The sequence below is a fragment of the Mustela erminea genome, chromosome 13, assembly GCF_009829155.1.
Source record: "Mustela erminea isolate mMusErm1 chromosome 13, mMusErm1.Pri, whole genome shotgun sequence".
Lineage (NCBI taxonomy): Eukaryota > Metazoa > Chordata > Mammalia > Carnivora > Mustelidae > Mustela > Mustela erminea.
Window position 1 is genome coordinate 84,380,242 of NC_045626.1, and position 21,294 is coordinate 84,401,535.

General features: G+C 40.2%; 1 protein-coding gene across 1 annotated transcript; it reads left to right on the forward strand.

The window, feature by feature from the left end:
* The first annotated feature begins 224 nt into the window (after nucleotides 1–224).
* Nucleotides 225–20,462, forward strand: PPP1CC (protein phosphatase 1 catalytic subunit gamma). The gene is made up of 8 exons (XM_032310010.1): nucleotides 225–525; nucleotides 11,113–11,244; nucleotides 12,226–12,456; nucleotides 16,171–16,275; nucleotides 17,557–17,780; nucleotides 17,988–18,122; nucleotides 19,112–19,172; nucleotides 20,070–20,462. Exons 1-8 carry the CDS (start codon nucleotides 471–473, stop codon nucleotides 20,138–20,140), a joined length of 1,014 nt encoding a protein of 337 aa, XP_032165901.1. The 5' UTR covers nucleotides 225–470; the 3' UTR covers nucleotides 20,141–20,462.
* The last annotated feature ends 832 nt before the right edge of the window (nucleotides 20,463–21,294 follow it).

A 21,294-nucleotide genomic window follows, 5' to 3' on the forward strand; every position in this document is an offset into this window, starting at 1 on the left:
TTCCCCTCATCTCTAACTCCCGCGTGCAACTTTGCAGCTCCCGCTCCCGCCAGGGGGCCTATTTGCTCGGCCGGTTTGGCGGAGGGATCCCGCGCGCGATCGCAGTTACGCTCAACCGTCTCTTCTCATTCCCGCGCTCTGGCCCCGCCCCCTCCCCTCGCTCTGGTCCCGCCCCCTCCCGCGCGCCTTTTGGCCCATAAAGAAGTCCCGGCCGGGCCGCTGCACTCCCCCGCGCGCATCCGTGCGCCGACCGAGAGTGGCTAAGGAGTCGGCGGCCATTTTGTTCTTCTCGTGGTTCCAGTGGGGAGAGAAGGAGGAAGCAGGGAGCGGGGCGGCTGGGGGGGACCCGCCGCGGCTGCTGCCACCGCCGCCACCACCGCCTCTGTGCTCGAGGCGTGGGAAAGGAGGTGTGAGTCCCGGGCGCGAGCCGGCGGCGGCGCCGCTGCGGGAGGGCCGGCGGTGGGAAGGCGATGGCGGATATAGATAAACTCAACATCGACAGCATCATCCAACGGCTGCTGGAAGGTGAAGGGGTCGGCTGACGCGCTGTGGGGGGGAGGCGGGCGGTCCCGGGAGCTCGCGGGGAAGGGGGGAGTTGGGAGGCCGGTTGGGCTTGCAGCGCCGACGGGAGTGAGCCCCGCGAGTTGGCTCGTGGAGCCAGGTGCTGCAGCCGGAGGGAGGCCGGCCGGGGTCCCGCACTTGGCCCAGCCCGTGGACCCTGCCGGCTCCGCTCATTCATTGCTCGAAGGTGCAGCCTTCTTCCCGGAGATTTGAAAACTCCGCTCCCCACCCCCACGTTTCCGGTCCGTACTCCCCTTGCGCCCCAGAACCGGGACCAGCCCTTGGAGGAGAGAGGGCTGGGGGCCCCAGTCCGCCCTACAGGACGGCGTGTTCCTTACTTTCTGGTACCCGTCCTCTCGGAAAGCAATGTGATGGGGCTGTGGGTTCCACCGGCTTTGGGGACTTCTTTCCTATCATGCTTATTTTTTGCGTGGGGCTGGGGTCGGATGGCCCATTTCTTGTCACTTGGTGGCGAACGTTCCAATCTGCTGAGGGTGTGGGAACCCATCTCCTCCTGCCTTCCCAAATACTTAATTCTTAAGTTACCCTATCTTGAAGAGGGCTCCGCGCTCTTTTCTGAACGTGCCGCTAACATGAAACCAGCGATGATAACAGTCGGGTTATCTTTCCAGTGTGCCAGGCTCCGTATTAAGCGCTTTGCGTTCACCTCATGATTACATTCATAGCAATACTCAGCGTTTCTAAAGCGCTCACTGTGTGTCAAATTCTTAGAGCCGTTTACACACATTTCATAAATTGTCCCAACAATCTTGAGAGATGGGTGCTATTATTTTTTTCCCGGTTTTCAGAAGAAGCTAAGACCGAGATTAAGTCATTTGACCAAGGTCACACATTAGTGACAGGTTTCAAAGCCAGCCGGGAGCTAGAACTTGCTACATGCCACCCATCTTATGTCTGAAGGAAGGAGGTTAAGCTTAGGTTAAAAGAAAGCTTTAATTTTGGCTGACCTAAGACTCCTGAAGTGCCTGACAGTCGATTCACATTGATGGCGGATACAATTGAAGTTTGGATTTTAAACAAGGTAGTTGAAGTGAGCGTCCCCGACCCGAATTTCCAAGCCTGTGTACTAAATCTCGTTTTCTGAGATTTTGGAAGAATTCGGATCTCTTGATTTGGGCACTGGATAATGAAGATTTGGCTGAGTTTTAACCAGCTTTTGCCTTTATACTGTGCTCCTAAAATGTTGTACTGGAAGTGCTTGAGAGATGGAGTCCAGAGCAAGAACACTTGGGGCAGCTCTGGTACTAGAATTTGTAGATCTTTTAAATTAAGTCATAAAAATGAAATTCTGAAAATATCTTAATCTATCTTGGATTTTTTTTTACTTTTATATTTTCTTAAAAGAAATATGTCTATAAAGTCCCCTGAAATGCTCTTGAGATGTCGGCGGCATTTGTGGGTGAAAACCTGGTCACTCATTCAGGACTTGGCATTTATTTTAAGAACTATATTTTTCATATATTTTCATGATAGTTAATACAGTCCTTTGATTTCTGTGAGGCCACAGACAGCCAGAAACCGATTAAAACAGTTTGCAGTAAGAAAGGATCTTTTCATTAAATATTTTCATTTTAAGCCTTTAACTTTTACATATCTATACAGGGTTATGTATGGGCAAATTAGCTGGCTTTCTTTCACTGAGGAAACAAAAAATTGGAATCCGTGTTGATTAGAATCAGAACTTTAAAAGCATTTAAGTCTTGTTAAGACCTTTGTTGCTTATAACTTTATTCATGTAACAGATTTGTTCATTTAGTCTTGGTTTTTCAATCATGCTAAGAAATGTACCGTGATAAACTTGGATCATCTAAAATGAGATTGTTTCTTAATAGTTCCTCTTTACATGTTATGTTGCACTGAAAACCAGATTTTTTAATTTTACCATTTTTTAATTGAAATTAATAAAGCATTGCATTTTAGTGTCTCTGGAATAGGCTAATTGCACAATACTGTATACTTCAGATTTGCTTTTTTCTTACCAGTGTTAATTGGGCAGAGGAACGGTTGAAGATGATCCATTGAGAATACATATTAAACACAGGCGTGCGCGCGCACACATCCATGTTAGAAAATGTTGATAATAAATTTTCTGATTTTTTTTTTTGTACTGTCCCCAAAACCTTTTTTCCTAAGTTGTTTTTGTTTTGTTTTGTTTTTTAATTTATTTGACCAGTGGTGAGAGAGGGAACACAAGCAGGGAGAGTGGGAGAGGGAGATGCAGGCTTCCCACCGAGCAGGGAGCCTGATGCTTGATGCGGGTGGGGCTGTATCCCAGGACCCTGGGATCATGACCCGAGCTGAAGGTGTCCTTTCCCTTAGAATTTTAATTAAGATGTAAGTATATCTGAATATGGTATATGAGCTTTGTGATCTTTTTTGTATGTTCAGAATTGTCTTTTTAAGACTGAAGTTTAGTTGAGAAATGCTAGGTAATAGTACTAAAAAGGCAAGTCAAAGTGAGGTCTTCTTTAAGAAAACCATCATGTTGATTTGGACTACAGCTTTGCAGTTGTCTAGTCTAAATTTTAAGTAGTTTTTCTGTAAGTGAGGCATCACTTAGGTAACCTACCTTGGAAGCTTTTTCAGGCTCCACCTTGCTAATGATAAAACTTGAAACTCCTTAGTTTAACATTCAATAATTTGAATAACTAACTGTACAGTAAAACTTGGTAGATTTAGAGAAAATAAGCCAGCTGTTGATTTGGTCTGATAGTCCCCATGTTGGAGAAAAGTGAGAGGGCAGAGTTTTACTTTGTAAGTGACTAGTTTGGGGAGCAGAGATGGCCAGTACTTTCCTTACATAGCAGGTGGTATAACTTACTTCACATCCAGATTTGCAAAAAAAGCATCTGTGGTCTGAAGATGATGATTGTCAAACTAAGACCTTGTCAGGCTCTGGATAATTGTCCTATTTAAGTGATTGAAATATGACTTCTTCCTTGGCCCTCAGAACACATCTAGTACTTAAATCCTCTGATGTGTAAGAGTTCATCTGAAAGTAGGGAGTGTTCAGATACTCTGAAACTATAAAATTAAGTGGCCCATGTATTTAGCTTTTTGATGTAATATGAGACGTGTTTATGAAGGCAGTAGAGCCTGGTCTTGAGGATCATACAAAGGACAAAAAAAAGTTCTTTAAATTTTGATCAAAGAAAACAAAGTAATCTTCTAATGAGACCTCTGCAATTACTATTTTTTAATTGGTCTGATAATTTAGCAGTTGGAGGCTTTTCTTGGAAACAATTATGGGGTGTTTTGTTGATAAAGACAGTAATATCAAAAGCTTGTGTTTCTAATTCCCTAATTTACAAGAAGTCTGTTTTGAGAGACCCACTGTCCTTCCCTCCCCTTGCAGCATGTCAGTAGTAGGCCTCATCCTCTCCCGTAAGGTGGGAGAGGAAGGATCTCTTGGAGACATGATCTGCAACCACAGCGTGGAAAGGATTACTCTCCTTGTACCCAGAGTGCCCCCGTGTTTGTCAGTAGCAGGAGGCATCAGTGAAATCTAACAGGATGGCGTTTGTCCCGAACTGCTTGAGGGAATGTGAGCCACCAGAGCAGAGGCCAGCCTTCCCTTCTCCCTCGCCCGTGAAATGGAGGCTGTGCTGGGCCGTGCATTAGTAATCCGTTTTCAAAGGTAGAGGTTGGTTGGTGAGATTGTTTTATGTCTTTGATATTGCGGTCCTGTAATCTTTGACCTGTTCTGCAGATTATGTGCCTGTGCAAGTGAGTTTACTTGAGGTAGGTGAGGATTACTGATCCTGAAGCTGGGCAGTGGTTGATGACGGTTATACCAGCTTGGCGGTTCCACTTCATTTACAGTCACAGCAATTAGAAGACCTTAAAGATGGAAGTGTGAAGGAGACAATATTCTGATGTGAATTGCTTTAAAACTGGAAGTCTTATTCAAGATGAATAAGGAAAATTTTCATGTTTTTGGAGCTTATGGAATTCTGAGATGAATTATTAAAATTTAGGATCAGACCCCTGTTTCCAAGCATGTAAGAACAGATGATTTACCTAACAGGTCTTGATTATGCACCTTAAACTTCCAATGTCTCCACTCCTCTAGGGTTTGCTGGCACCCAGAGTGGGTGTCACTGGTATTAAGCCTTATGAAAATGTAAAGTACTCATAAAATACAGGGTCAGACTTCAAGTCTAATTAGTGGTATTTTATCAAAATGGGTGGTTAGACTGAAAAGATAAACATCTTTCAATAAACTGGTTTCACATTAGATGTAGAATACTCAAGATACTTTGAGAGCAGTAGTGTTTTCCAGCTATATCCTGAGTATTTGTCTTAAGAAAATTGGTATCACTTCTTAATGTACAAAGTATGTACTGTTGTAGCATTATGTGTCCCCCCGGCAAAAAAATGCACAAAGTATAACAGTAGCAGTTAAGAAAATCAAGATGGAGGGCGTGTGTGGTGCAGAAACAATTCAGGTAGTCTAAAAGTAGCAAGTCTTCCTGCTGGTGACTGCGATGCAACCAAATGATTCTTGATAACATTTTTGTGGTTTCTATTTTGTGTAGTTGTTTGTGGGGAAGTTTTAATGTTGCACATATTTGCTGTTTTCGTCTTGGTTTGAGGTCTTTCTTTCCTAAATCTATCATGTAGTGTGAGGTTACTGATACTCTGTCGCTGAAATGAATATGATGTGCAGTAGTTTTAGGATTACCACCAACTTTAATTAAAGATTATCTTAAAAAGCAAAATCTGCGGCAGTTTATTTTTATGCTGGTTATGCCATTCTTAGGTGCTCTCTTTGTGTATGCTGTTTCTTTTAATTAGACTTACTTCAACAATTAAGGACTCTTAATTAAAGAGCAAGAAGAAAACTTTTTTATTACTCCTAGATAATCCCAAAGTAGTCTTAAATTCCCTTGCATGGTTTTCATTTCTGCTTTGCTTGCAGCCAGGCTGTTAGAAAAGTTAGTGTTGCTTGTGAGAAAAAGCTGTCATTGCAAATAATCACCGATTACATTCTTTTACTCTTTCAAGTTTTTGGCAGTTTGGTTTTGATACAATTGCATGGAAGTTTTTTTGTTGTTGTTGTTGTTGTTGTTGTTTAAGATTTTATTTATTTATTTATTTGACAGAGAGAAATCACAAGTAGGCAGAGAGGCAGGCAGAGGGAGAGAGAGAGAGGAGGAAGCAGGCTCTCTGCTGAGTAGAGAGCCCGATGCGGGACTCGATCCCAGGACCCCGAGATCATGACCTGAGCCGAAGGCAGTGGCTTAACCCACTGAGCCAACCAGGTGCCCCTGCATGGAAGTTTTTATCATACACTCATTTTAGTGATTTTCCAGATACATAGATAGGTTTTTATAGACCATCCTTGCTGTTAACAGCCATAATGCAGTTTTCTGAATCTTTCTAGCCAGATAAAGGTTTTTACTCAAAAGTCATAAGTTTAAGATCTAAATTGGTATGTTAATGTATTGGTCACTAACCCACACATGTTTGCGATGCCTGCTGATTTCCACACAATGCCTAGCATCTGGGTTTGTAAGAAACACTCCCATCTGGAAAATGAAATTCTTATTTGTTGGAATATTTTGGATTCCTTTGGTGGTTGTTGAAATAATTTGCTGTTTACTATTTGAACTCCCATAGCTACTTAGGAAGGTAACATGACAGCTCTTGAATTTCCTACCAAGGGTCTTGTTTTTGTGCATGTTTCTCCCATTGCATACACAGCACAGTAAGGGCTTTAAACCTCAAGGTAAGTATTGGTTGATGTTTATTAAGTAGAGCTGCACTGTTTGTAATTAGAGAGGTTTTTATTTAAAATAGAGAGGTTTTTATTTTTAAAAAACCTTGGTCTTTTTAATGATACTGAAGATAATATCCTTACGGTGAACTTTTAGTTTTATAATCTTTATGAAGGGATACTTCTAGTCATAGCCTTTCTAATGAGCTGCAGTTACAAGTCTTGTTTTCTCTGTCTTCCACAAGAGAAAGGACAAGGTTCTTGTCCATCCTGTTTACCAGGGTATCCCCAGCATCCATCAGAGGGTCTGGCACATAGTAGATACTCTGCAACTATTCTCTTGAGTGTTTGAAGTGTGGTTAGTAGTAAGTATTGATAGTCTTAGCAAACAGATTGCCTAAATTCGTTCTAATACTTCTCAGTTGTAAGGATGCTTAATGATTTTATATCCTGTCTCATAATTTTCTTAGGAAGCAGTGACCACCATATATTAGGGTTTTGGTAGTTTGTCCTGTAAAAACTCCTTGGTTTGGAAGTTAAAGACGAACAAATCCTTCGTTGGGAGGGGAGTAGTATGGTAGCAGCACCACCAGACCTAGAGTGCATAGGGGCCTGGTGTCGTTATAAGCTCTGTGACCTTGGACCAAGTCACTGAACCTCTCCCATCCCAGACTGTAACAGAAGTGACAGAGCATAACTTCGTAGGATTTTTGTGAGGGTTCAGGGGCAATGTAAAGTGTGCGAGTGTGGTGGCCAGCACGTGGTAAGTGCTTGGTAAATGTTAGCTGCAGCTACTAGTGAGTGATTATTTGCTGGACATTGAAAATAGTGAAGTAGATTTATGCACTAGTGGCCAGTACGGCTGTTTTAAAGAAATATCTAGTGTTTATTTGAACTGCTAAAACCCATTTTGAAATCTTTATCTTTTAATTGTTAGATCATCTTCAATATGAAATTTAAGAGTAATCCTAAATTTTTGCAACTAGAAAAATGTTCTGTTAAAGGCTGATAGGAAAATGACACTGTTGCTTTTTTAATTTTAAAGCAGAGACACAGGTTTTTTGCTAATCAAAAGCATGTAGTCTGGAATTCATGTTTAATTCTAATACCACATGTCATCAATACTCAAGAGATTTATCCAGATTTCGTTCATACAGCAGTTTGAGCCCCTGCCACGTCTAGCGATGGGCATGTACACTGCAGAGCCAGTCGTGTGGTCTTGGGGTTTACAGCCTACCAGAGGGTCCAGATGAATAGGTGGAAGCAAGATGGCATTTATGGTACAAAGTATGATGTGTGTTGAGTGGTAGCCAAGTGTTGTGAGAGCATTTCAGAAAGCATAAACTAGGCTTAAGAGAGGAGAGGAGGTGGATGGGAGAGGCTCTCCAGGGGAAGGTACTAATGTATAAGCAGTCTTGAAGGGTGAGCAGGTATTTGCCAGTTGGTAGATGATAGTTTTCGCAGAGTTCTATTTTCATAATCTTACTGATTGAGCTAATTGTAGGGAATTTAAGATGCTTTGGGACCATGTTGTTTTTAATGAGCACTGTTCTCCAGGTAGAAAATCTTGATTTGTTCTGGAAAAACTGCATTTAATCCTTATTGCACATTAAGAATAATTTCTAGGGGCGCCTGCGTGGCTCAGTGGGTTAAGCCACTGCCTTCAGCTTGGGTCATGATCTCAGGGTGCTGGGATTGAGCCCTGCATCAGGCTCTCTGCTCAGCAGGGAGCCTGCTTCCCTTCATCTCTCTCTGCCTGCCTCTCTGCCTACTTGTGAGCTCTGTCTGTCAAATAAATAAAATCTTTTTAAAAAATTTTTTAGATTGTTAGTAGTATTGCTTTTTACTTAATCTGTATACTCCACTCAGAGGACAAACAGGAAAACAGAATAAGGAAGCTATCATAAACTATGTCTAAAGGTGGTAGTGGGAAACCCTTCAAAAGCAGTAAAATTTATATTAGCAACATTAACTTAATCTGGTGGCATTGATTTAATGGTAGCATTTACATTAACAGTACAGCCTGCATTCCGTACAGGTGTAGAATAATTATTACACACTCTTGAAAGACTTAAAGTGGACCATTCATTCACAAGTGTGCAGCTCTGCTGAAAAAGATTGAGGTTGAAAACCAGAACCTTCTAGGAGTCCCTTCCTAGCCAAAAATAAAAGTTTCCTGCTGGGCAGTCTGCCCAAGCTTCTGGCTGACTTGTGGTATAATTGCTAATGATTGGGGTTTTCTGGCCAGTGAAGCAGGAATCCCACCGTCTTTCCATCAGGAGTGTTTCTTGAGTACCCTACTGTGTGTGTCAGGAGAGAAAATTATTGTGGTTCTGGAAAAACCATTTTTCATTGCTCAATTGCTATAGTATTATAGATGTGTCTGTTTCATATCTTCCCTCAAATTATCATTACTGCACTTTCCTCTTCATTACTTCTCATTTCATAATATTTTGATCAGAAGGAGACTGGTATTGGTGTACTTCAGTTACATATTTTGGGGTCCAAAGTAGTAATTTGTTCAAGGCTATAGAACCAGTAAAGAAACTTAAGGCTGTAGTTCACTGCTCTCAGCATTTTCTCTTCATTGTGTGCTTCAAGAGTTTGGCCCTTCTCTCTTGTCATCTTTTCTTATGTACTGTCTTTCATTGAAAAAGCAAAACCCTCTCTACACGGTGTTGGGTTTCTGTTCAGAACTTGTTCTCCAAGAGAACTCAGGGATTCAGTGGCTATTCAGACTGAAGAGTGGCTTTGCCTAGGACAGTATTTGTCAGACAGTATTTCTCAGCCATTTTTTTTTTAAGATTTTACTTATTCATTTGACAGAGATCACAACTAGGCAGAGAGGCAGGCAGAGAGAGAGGAAGGGAAGCAGGCTCCCTGCTGAGCAGAGAGCCCGATGCGGGGCTCAATCCCAGGACCCTGAGACCATGACCTGCGCCGAAGGCAGAGGCTTAACCCACTGAGCCACCCAGGTGCCCCTCTCAGCCATTTTTGATGGAAAAAATTTCTCAACAGGCATCAGGTTTTTTACCTGTAATTTTGGACACTCTAACATTAATTTCTTACAGAACAAAGCTAGATATAAAACCAGTTAAACTTACTGTTTTTATTCACTTATCAGGCTGAATGACTTTGTAAATTGAGTACAAAGTCTCCAAAACTGATAAAATTTAAATTCGCAACAATAATTTAATCTGATGGATATTGTGGTTTTGCTAAAACTAAATCACTTTATATTGGGTTTAATGGTGGAAGGATATAACCAAACAGTCTGTATTTAGTCTGGTCCTGTGATTTTGGTTCAGTTCTAATTCATAGAATGCTTTCATAAATCTTTTGTACAAAACAAGTATTAAGACTGCAAGTTGAGAAGAATCAGTCCCTGTATTTAACCATACCTTACCAGCAAGCAGGCCACTTCATAACTGTAAGGTTAAGGTAAAATTAGCAATTCAGTGCTCTTTAATCTGTACTTAAGGACTGTCTAATCTGCTATAACTGGAATCAAAACAGAAAATTTTATTTCCTGCCTACCTGCTGATAAATGAACTCTTACAGGGCTGGAGTGCTTTACTTTGATAGTGAGTAGAACTCAAGGGTGCTCAGATGTGGGCAACACACAGTGCTGTACCAATACTTCTTTCTCCCTTTTCTTTTTTTGTTTTGTATCAGTTCAGATTACTAGGAAGCCTTCTTTACAGCATCTCTGACATCCGTTGCCCCGTAAGGGCATAATCGTATTCACAGATGCAGTCCCAGAGATTGCGCAGCAAAATATGTACAATGAGCCTAAAGTGTTTCAGTGAAATACAAACAACACTTAAATTTTTTCATAGAACTCTTGAGGAAATACCGGTCATCCTTTGAAAAACACTGATGGAGGGAGAGTTCTGAGCTTTTCCAGTCTCACCTTTGTTTGTTTAAAAATATTTATTTAGAGGGGATCTCAAGCAGACTCCTCACTGAGCCCAGAGCCCAACACAGGGCTCGATCTCACGACCCCAAGATCACAACCTGAGCTGAAATCAAGAGTTGGACACTTAACCGATTGAGCCATCCATGTGTCTCTCCAATCTCACATTTTTAAAGATTGATTGATTGATTGATTGATTGATTGATTTAGACAGAGATCACAAGTAGGCAGAGAGAGAGGAGGAAGCAGGCTCCCCGCTGAGCGGAGAGCCCCATGCAGGGCTTGATCCCAGGACCCTGGGATCATGACCCGAGACGAAGGCAGAGGCTTTAACCCACTGAGCCACCCAGGCGCCCCTAATCTCACATTTTAAAACAAGAATCCTTAGAACCAACTCAGTAATGTGACAGTCTCTGAAATCTGTACAAATACTAGTTCATTTATAAGGTTGGAGAGGAGAAGACAGGAGGCAAAAAGAGATGGCCTGGTGGACAGGTTGTAGGTGAACAAGGCCAGTTTTGTGGCTTGGATACAGAACTGAGGCTGTCGGCTGTGCTACAGCGAGTCTGATTTCAGTAAGTAGCAAACGAATACCTTTCTAACAGTGTTCATACACGGAATGTGGCTCCTTGTTGAAGATACTCTAACAAGTCTTAACTTGGTATAGAAGATACAACTAAATATTTGATGAAAACCTGAGATTTTACAGTTATAATTAGGAATTAAAACCATATTCTTTAGAAGGGTTATTAAAATAAAGTCGACCAGGAAGCCGGTTAAACTATATTTTTGCCTCCTCCTCATTAAACCTTGTGCCTTCTCAGGTATTTTTAATTTGTATGTTAAATTGTATTTTGACTTCATCTGACTAACTGGAGTTTTTCTCCCCCTACAGTGAGAGGGTCCAAGCCTGGTAAGAATGTCCAGCTACAGGAGAATGAAATTCGAGGACTGTGCTTAAAGTCCCGAGAGATCTTTCTCAGTCAGCCTATCCTACTAGAACTTGAAGCACCACTCAAAATATGTGGTAGGTTTTGGCACATGAACAGTTGCCTTTGATTATGCCATTGATTGAGTGACTCGAGAATATACAGGTGCCCTTGTATTAGCCAGCAGAATCGTTTGCTGTTTATGGATAATCGGTAACTACTTAAATAACTTTACTTTTAGAATTAATACCTCTAATGGACTTAGTTTATTTAGATGTGCTTCAGATTTTCTAAAAATTATTTCACTAAAGGAATATAAGCATCGCAGCAGAAAGGAAAGAAATGACACCAAACAGAGCTAAGAAAAGGTCTCTACTATATGAATACATAGGAATTACAATTAAGCTTAAAGCAAGACTGGTTATGCTTAAAACAGACTTTTCCTGGATACCATTTTGTAGTCTGTTTCTACAGGATAGATGCAGATAATCTGTATAAAAACTGAAGATAATCTGAGTAATTCTAAATATTCTAGCGTTTTTTACTACAGTGATAAAGCTTATATGTATGTTTTTAAAGTAAAATGTTCTTTGGCATTATCTAGCAGGAATTGAGAGCTGAATGAATGGGGTGTGTGTGTGTGTGTGTGTGTGTGTGTGTGTGTACCTTTGTTCACACAGGTCTGGGGCTCGCTAGCAACGCAGCCGTTTTGCTGACACAGTAGCCCACAGGCTGAGCTGCCGGAGATCTGATAGTGGTCAGCAGACCTGAAAGGAATGCCATGTTACTTGGCAAGAAGGCCTGCCTGGGCATTAATAATCCTTTCCACAAAATTAATTCTTAATTAGTTGACTTTGTGTGAGATTCTAGACATAAGTATATGCTTAAAATTGTTATTAAGCTCAATTGAACTAACATGATACAAGATTGGAATTTAATGTTAGCCATCAAATTTAACTCTGATTATTAGGGGTCAGTCCCATTATGCAATGCATGTTTAAAGGATGTCTCTCCAAAACTTTGTTAGTGGATTGAACAGTAAGTATGAGGGCACTGTATAACTAAATATTTGCTTCTAGGTGATATCCATGGGCAATACTATGATTTGCTTCGACTTTTCGAGTATGGTGGTTTCCCACCAGAAAGCAACTACCTGTTTCTTGGGGACTATGTGGACAGGGGGAAGCAGTCATTGGAGACTATCTGCCTCTTACTGGCTTACAAAATCAAATATCCCGAGAATTTTTTTCTTCTCAGAGGAAACCATGAATGTGCCAGCATCAATAGAATTTATGGATTTTATGATGAATGTAAGTACTTTCTACATCTAAAAAGACTTACTTAAACTGAGATACTTGATCATAAACTGCATATACTTCTGTTATGATTTGTAAGCATTTAGATGAAGTGTTATAATCTCTCGTTTTCTGTTTCATTAACTTGCTTTTACCTTAGTTTTTTCTTAAGGTAAAAAAAAAAAAATAACACTGCCACTGTAGTATAATAATGTCCTAGATTCTTTTGTGATGTGACTATTAGATTAGATTAAGAAGTAGTGGTCGCAGTGCTGGCTTCTTTAAGATCATTGTTGAACTTAATTCTTAGTACACCTCTGAGGACCTTTCCAAATGGTTTTATTTTTAACAACTTTATTGAGATATAATTTCTTTCCGTAAATCTAAATATACAGTTCAGTGATTTTTAATAAATTTATGGAGTTGTATAACTATCACCACAGCCCCAGGCAGGCACTAATGTGCTTTCCTTCTTCATGTAAATGGTATCTTGAAATATACAAATAATTGCTTTTTTGTGTGTGATTTTTTCCCCCCCTTGTGGCACATGCGCACCCAGGACAAACAGCAGTTATCCTAAAATGTGCTGAAAGAAGAAAGCGAAATTAAAAACAAAAAAATTATTTGTGTAATATTTTATACATGCTGTGACCCCATTTTGGATTGTTTAGTTGAAGGTATACTTTGAGTTGTTAATTGACAAAAAACAAGATTCTTAAAGCCTTAAAAATTGCCAGGTTTGGTGGAATTTTTGTTGTTGTAGTGTTGTTCAGTAAGTATAAAATGGTTAAGGGGGGATTGGGTCCTTATCCTCCTTTTGTGCTTATTAATTTCTGCCAGGAGAGGCTTCAGACAGGGAGGAGAGAGGTCGTTAAGGAATTTGAATCACTACATTTGCCAGTGATGATAACAAGGCCAGTAAAGAATTGTCACTGTGTTCCTCCCCTAAACTGTAGTCATAACTGATAGTGTGGTGTTTCTCCATCTCAGTTCCACACAGATGTGTGCAGCTAGCTCATTTGTTAGAAGTGCACTGCTAGAAAGATGATGTTTCTAGACTTCGCTCTCCTACTCCCACCCTCTCCCATAATTGTATGTTTGCCTAGTCTGAGGCCCTGAGACCTAGCTGGTAAGATGAGGTGGGGAGGAATCACCAAAGAAAAATATTCGGGGTTCTGAACTGACTAGGGCAACTGAGTCTGTGGCCAGAAAGGTGGTTGTTGTTTTTAAGTAATCGCTACACACAACGTGGGGATTGAACTCACCACCCCAAGATCAAGAGTCAGATGTTCTACCAACTGAGCCAGCCAGACGCCCCAAGAAAGATTCAATTTTGACAATGAAAGAAATACTAGTAGAGCTTATTCCTAAGATAGTGAGATGAGAGGCAGCAAGTTTTATCAGTTGTGTTTTGGATATTTGTTACAACTAATACTTTTTAGAACAGGTTAAGGAAAGTTTCCTTTTGTATGCTGTTCAGCAAGTACTTTGATGTTTTCATTGATGAAGTTCAGTTCCAGATAATCTCTTTGTTGTGACGTATATCCAAATGTGAGGATATTAGCGACATTGTTTTCAGTCTCTATTTAATGCCGAAGACTTTAAAAATTATTTTAAATGGTCAGCATTGGTCGATTCTTGTTTGGTCCTCAAGACTTACCGATTAACCTTGTGCTCAAGCTCCCCTCACCCCCCATCAGGCAGGTATAACTTGCCATCCAGTCTACTTGTGAGCAGAAAAGTGTCCTTGACGTAGGTGGCTTTTGATTGATGGTTTGCAGACTTTTAAAAAAACTGATGATAATTTTATTAAAGTTTTCAAGTTACAGTGAAAAGCTTTATTAAAATGCAGACTTTCATGGAATAGTTTAAAACCACTGCTTTAAGTGATAGGCTTATTTCACAAGTACAACAAGCCCTCTTATGTGCTACTGTTTCTCCCTCTGACCCCCACCCCAATTTTTTTTGTAAGGAGAGCAGTCCTGGAAAAGCTGGTATAAAACATTGTTAGATAAAATGCGAATGTGTGTTATCCTTTTCTGATACCAGAGCTGTCTGATCTGTAGTAATAGGAAACTGCCTCAGGGGTTCTGGCTCAGAATCCCTAGATTTGGAAGCTCGAAGAGACCTGGCAGTTATCCAGGCTAACCCTTTCTGGAGCCAGATGGTCCTACTGGTCTGGAGTGGCCTTAGGGAGGAAATACAGAGGACAGAAAGGGTCCTAGGACTTAAGATTCTCAGAGGCAACAGAAGGAAGAATCCTAATTTCTGTTGAAGGAGCCAGCGGAGATAGCAAGGCAGTCTGCAAGACAAGCTGGAGTGTGTTGCATGAATAAAGAAACGGGGAGCAAAGCAGACTTCAAGAAGGAAGAGGCTTCGTCGGCACTGGCAAATGCAGCCCGTGGACAAAGGAAAAATCCAAGTGAGCCATTGGACGGTCATTCAGAGATAGACTTCGGTAGAAAATAGGAGACAGAACCAAATCACTTTTATGAATGGAGGTTAGGACCAGCCCAGCCTTGTTCTTCTGTTATTTTACTTTTTAAGTAAAAGGTTCCCTTTCAGCCTCTGGCTTTCAGAACCCTCCAGTGAAGGAAGATCAGGGACAGGGAATTAGTGTCCTCCAAAGAAATATGAAACAGGGTGAACCATGGTGAGAGTTATACCCAGTCGTAGAACAACAAAGTATTAAGAGGAAAGACGATAGTCCTGTGCAAAGGGAGAAGTCAAGTATTTGTTGAATTTGTATTACTTTCCAAAGCCTATGCTGAATTCCATACCTAACTGACTTTACAGTGGAGTGGAAGGTGTGGTTCGGGGACCTGCTGCTTGGGCCACTCTAACTTTCCAAAAAATGTTCAGCTTTAAACCTGTAGGTGTCCCTAGAATAAGAAAGGAGAGGAGACGAAGGACAGACTTGGCTTTAGGAGTGAAGATTGTGCTTTGATGTTTGGGTTTTCTGGTATGGAGGTACAGGAGACAAGGCTCCGCACAACTGGGCCATTCTCAACCCAATTCAGACATTTGTGCTTCCAGAATTTATAAGTAGGTTTTTAACTCAGAACATAATTTGCTTGCAGGAACAGTGCCCTAAAGTCGTGCTTATGTCCAAATCACACTGTGACTCCAGAATACATGGCATACAGGTGCTGGTGGGGGGAATATAACCACCCTATAACATTGTTTCTGGGGGGGACGTTCTGAGCCTTTCTGGAGTGTTAGTAATAGTTATCCTGGAGCACCTACAGTAAGGAGTCTGTATTCCCCTCTATTTGTTTATACCTGCTAACTCGAGTCTGTAGGGCTAGGAGTTACCTGGTACCAGTAAGCTCTTAATGATAGTGGTAGATGGGATGGGTGTTAACTCTCAGAAGCTTCCTCAGAAAGAAGATGGTAATGGCACATGTGTAAGCTGTTCATAATTGCCTCTGGGTTGAGATTGGAATTGGGACAAAACCGGCTAGATTCCAAACAGTCAGAGCTGCCAAATTATTATTGAGGGTTAATGATAATCCTTAATCATTACAACTGGGATTCTGATTTCAGTCTTCTGTGGGATTTTAAAGTATATCTAGTTCTGCTAAACCTATCCTCCAGGGAATTTTTAATAAATCATAGCTCTTGTTTACTTAAAAAGTAATTAGCACCTTACTTTGGGAGAAATTGTCCTGAGACAGTGAACCTGTAGAACACCAGTCTCTTATTTTAACCATCCTAAAATTTTCATAGGTAAAAGAAGATATAACATTAAACTATGGAAAACTTTCACAGACTGCTTTAACTGTTTACCGATAGCAGCCATCGTGGATGAGAAGATATTCTGCTGTCATGGAGGTATGTGGGCTAATTTTAGTTGCAGATAGATTTTGTTCCCTTCTGAAGGGGGTACACTTTGACATTTGAGTTGTCATTGGGATGACTTCTCTGTCAGGTGACTCTCCTTTATTGATGTGTTTACCATGGGTCCACTCCGGCGCATCCAGGATCATTTGGATAGAAATCTAAAGTAAGGAATTGATTTGTTACAGGGAATTCTAGGCTCTGTAACAGTTTGACTTGAAAATAGAGCAGAAAGTATTTTTTAAGTATACAATGAAGAGTGATTAATATGCTGTATCATAAATCCTCCAGAATACTGAAAATGTGAGTAGACTTTCCTTGGTCTGTTTTTGATCCTCTCCTTTTAGAAATTTTCTGACTTGGATTTTAAAAGCAATTTTATTTTTCTCCGTGATTGTGCTTTATATAACATAATTAAAATAGTAATTATGAAAAGGATTTCTTTTCACCCGTGGTCAGAAGTTAGACAACTGTGGAAGAGCCAATACAAGGTATTTTAATAAAGCCATTATCCCTGCCCTCCTATACTTCAGATGGATTTGGTAGAGCTGGGCAAACGATTTTATTTATTTATTTATTTACTTTAGTTTCTTGTTTCTGTTTTTGGTGTGGTTTTTTGTTTTTGTTTTTGTTTTTTATTTTTGGTTTTTTTGTTTTGTTTTGTTTTTTAAAGTAAACTCTATCCCCAACATGGGGCTTGAACTTACAACCCCGAGATCAGGAGTTACATACTCTACCCACTGAGCCAGTGAGATGCTCCTGGGCATGTGATTTTAAACTCAGATGAAAGTCAACTACATCTCAGCTGGTCTGATAGATTTGATGGTCCTTGGACAGCACAGGTTTCCTGGAAAGCTGCATCACACCTGAGCATCTGCACCCTCTACACTCAGTCGTTACAAATGGTCAATAATAAAATCTAGAATGTACATTGTTCATTATTATCATCAAAGGAGTTGAAGAGTAGTTGTCTAATTAATTTTATAGGGCTTTGTATGTTGAGGTAACGGATTCCAAATACCTTTTAGACATACTATGCCTGGCAGATTGGTGCATATAATAAATTCAGTGCTTTTTCAGTTGGGGTTTTTGGTGTTTTGTTTTGTTTTTTTGTTTTTAACCAAAACTAAATAAAAAAACATAGCCATTAAAAAAAAAAAATCATAGCCATAGATTTAATTTAAGCCTTCCATGTTAGCGTCATTTAGTCTCTCTAAGCAGATGGAACTGTTAAAGTGAAGTTCTATTTTCTTCCAATTTTTTTTCATGTGATAGGTTTATCACCAGATCTTCAATCTATGGAGCAGATTCGGCGAATTATGCGACCAACCGATGTACCAGATCAAGGTCTTCTTTGTGATCTTTTGTGGTCTGACCCCGATAAAGATGTCTTAGGCTGGGGTGAAAATGACAGAGGAGTGTCCTTCACATTTGGTGCAGAAGTGGTTGCAAAATTTCTCCATAAGCATGATTTGGATCTTATATGTAGAGCCCACCAGGTATTGATTTTGAATTTTACATGTACACTTAAGAGCATGTGTGTGAGCACAGATTCTCCTTATTGATTTTAGTGGGTAGGTATTGCTTATTCTACAAAATGTCTCTGCAGATGACCTGTAGGAGATCAGGCTCAATGGGAAACTGAAAAGTGGTTTTAGTCACCTGCAGTTTATACCTACTTACACTAAAAACATTTTCTCTCCAAGGTGGTTGAAGATGGATATGAATTTTTTGCAAAGAGGCAGTTGGTCACTCTGTTTTCTGCACCCAATTATTGTGGAGAGTTTGACAATGCAGGTGCCATGATGAGTGTGGACGAAACTCTAATGTGTTCTTTTCAGGTAGAGGATGTTTTCAACATTGTTTTCCTGCTATTATGTCTGAATTTTACTTCTTTTTTTAAAAAATGGCTGTTTTCTGCCTACTGTTCATTATGTTTTTATCCTTCCATGTAAGTGTTTGTCCTGATTCAGCAATCAGTGAACCCCTTTTAAGGGGGAAAAAATTGTCAGCTTTTCCTGCCATGTTGAATTTAACTGTTCTTACATTATTTAAATGGGGTAAAAAAAAAAACAGTTGGCTCCTCATGCTTACAGTTCCTTTACTATAAATCTAAAACTTATGTCAGTGTAATGTTCAGCTAAAATTAAATCCCCACTTATATGTGAGAATAGAACGAACTGCCATGTGCCAGATGTGCTGTGTGATTGTTCCCTTCTCCCACCACTTTTCCCTAATTTCCATAAGACTGACTCACCAGGACATCATTTGGCCTTCACTTGGCATAGAAGTATCATTTATACTTAAAGCCTGTCTCGGTCTTTTTCTCACTCTCTCACTACAATTAAACTTACACAGTTTTAAGCTAGCCCAGTCATAATCATAAATAAAGCCACTGAGGTCAAGTGGCAGTCATCAGTTAAATATTTCACCAACTATTGGGGAGAATTTGCAGCTCCCCGAGATCATGAGAGGGCCTCCTGTGGGATTGAGGGAGGAGGGTGAGGGTGTAGAGAGCTTTCCACCCCCATGCTGGAGGGAATAGCCTGGAGATGCTACAGGATCTGACTTCAGAAAATTGTCATTTTATCCAGAGGCAAAATACTTCGTCCCTGTATTTCATTTGTTCATCATAGCATTTATTATCAAAATGTTTACATATTAACTATTAACATGTTTATGTTAATATGGTAGTGGGCCTTTCAGAGTTGTTGGGTCAGCTTTAAATGGTCAGACTTTCTGAGCAAAAGATTTGGGTGAGATTTAAGAAATCTTAAGATTTGGGGTTAAGAATATTTCCTAAAATGGATTTACCTTTGAATCTTTGCAGATTTTAAAGCCTGCAGAGAAAAAGAAGCCGAATGCCACGAGACCTGTAACACCTCCAAGGGGTATGATCACAAAGCAAGCAAAGAAATAGATGTCATTTTGACATTGCCTAGTTGGGACTTGTAACATAGAGTATATAACCTTCATTTTTAAAACTGTAATGTGTATTGGTCAGCTTGCTCAAATAGTGTGTTTGTGGGGCCCCCCCTTCCATTTTTTGAGTTAATGAGTGGCATTTGCTGAGTTATAACAGCAAATGAAAGACTCTCCATTCCCAAGAAAAAATGTTTTTTTTTTTTAACTCTGTATTCCTTTTGCAAACAACTTTAATGATGGTGTTAAAGCTGTACACCCCAGAACAGTTTATCCTGTCTAAGGGGTAAGTGTACAATTGATCTTTTTAAAATTCAGTTCAGCCCATGAATAATGTAAATGCTCGTTTTCTTTAGGATATTAAGAGAGCCCTAGGGTGCTCAATCTGTACATGTTATTGTCATAAAATGCATACTGTTGATACAGACCACTGTGAACATATTTTTTTTTTTAATTTTGTTTCAAAGGGATTGCTTTTTTCTCGTTGTCTTGTCATGTACAAACTAGTTTTTATAGCTATCAACATTAGGATTAACTCAACCCTGCCAGCATCACTGGTATGATGTATATTTAATTAAAGCACACTTTCCCCTACCGTATACTGAAAATGACAATTAAAGCCATTATTTTAAATGTTTGTGACTCTTTCCTAAAGCCAAAGTTTCTGTTGAAATATGTATTGACACACCCCTAAGTACACGGCGGTGTGGTCGTGTACGCCTGCCACCTTCTTGGGGATTCAAGAACAGGTTTTTGGTTTTGAATAGCAGTTAGTAACATAGTGCTGTTTAAGCTATTAATGATTAAAGTTAATAACATTTTGTACAGTTTCCATATAGTCTATTCATTAAGTAATCTTTTTACAGTTACATCAGGCCTGAACCCGTCCATTCAGAAAGCTTCAAATTATAGAAACAATACTGTTCTATACGAGTGACCGATTATGCTTTCTTTGGCCTACATTCTTTATTCTGCGGTGAAGTTGAGGCTTATAAGTCAAAACAAAGGAACTAACTAAATATCCACCAGTTTATACAGAACTCACAGTATCTATGACTTTTTTAAACTAAGATCTGTTAAAAAGAAATCTGTTTCAACAGATGACCGTGTACAATACCATGTGGTGAAAATGAATTCAGACTTATTAAACGACGAACTTGTTAAATCCTCTCAGTGTCTATTTATCAGCACAATACACACAGGAGAACTGTTGATGGCATATTGAATAGATTTTAATGAATAAATTGCTCTGGAAACCACACAGTTTCAATTTGGATTTGTTTTCCTTCAAAATAGTCTGTTTTCCAAAGATGGATTGTAACAGGGATGCTCATGTTTGTGGAGTTGTGACCCGACGTAACTGTGTTTCTGAAGCCCGGTGATGAGACGGCGCTCTCTTCCGCCCCTGCTGCTGGGGAGGTGTGGGACTTGGTGCACTGCAAGGTCACCTGCATCCGTAGTTTTCTGTGGTCCGGGCTCGGTTGATCAATGGCTTTCTTTCCCAGACTCAAACACCAGTGTTCGCATGCATAGGTCTTTGCTTTCTTCTCGGTTCCCTGATTCATATGGAACACAGCGTTGTATCATATTTCATGTGTCACGAGTGTGTCAAGTGGATATTAATTTCTTGAGGTACATTAAAAGTGAAGACATGTTGCTTGCAAAGCACTTTCTTCTGTCAAAAATTGGCTTCTCTCAGGGAGTTAGGAGGAGAGCCTCCTAGTAAGAGACTGTTGGAGCCAGTGGTCACGCGTGGAGGGAAAAGCACAGGGCTGCTGGGGTCCAGTCTCCTCTCCGCACTAATGGTCTCTGGTTCTGAGACATCGGCCACGTCTTCCCCCTTAAGGATCTCCTGACCCTCTAGTGCTTTATTCCACATTCTGTGACAAATCCAAACTTGTTTTATTTTACTTTCTTGTCATAGTCTCCCATCTCCCTCTTTAACTATAGGAAGGAAGATGAGCAGTGATTATGGCAAAGGCAAATTTCATGTGTCATTAATCTGTGCCCTGGACATTATCAATCGTGTCACTTTGAGGATTTTGAAATTCTTTAGTTATAAAATTGGGCTACTCTACTCAGGTGATAGAG

Bases quoted from the DNA above. Each gene is read 5' to 3' on its own strand.
- PPP1CC (XM_032310010.1), top strand. From the start codon at position 471: ATGGCGGATATAGATAAACTCAACATCGACAGCATCATCCAACGGCTG. The intron at 12,457-16,170 runs GTAAGTACTTTC...AAATTTTCATAG, and splicing joins TTATGGATTTTATGATGAAT to GTAAAAGAAGATATAACATT. The intron at 18,123-19,111 runs GTAGAGGATGTT...GAATCTTTGCAG, and splicing joins CTCTAATGTGTTCTTTTCAG to ATTTTAAAGCCTGCAGAGAA.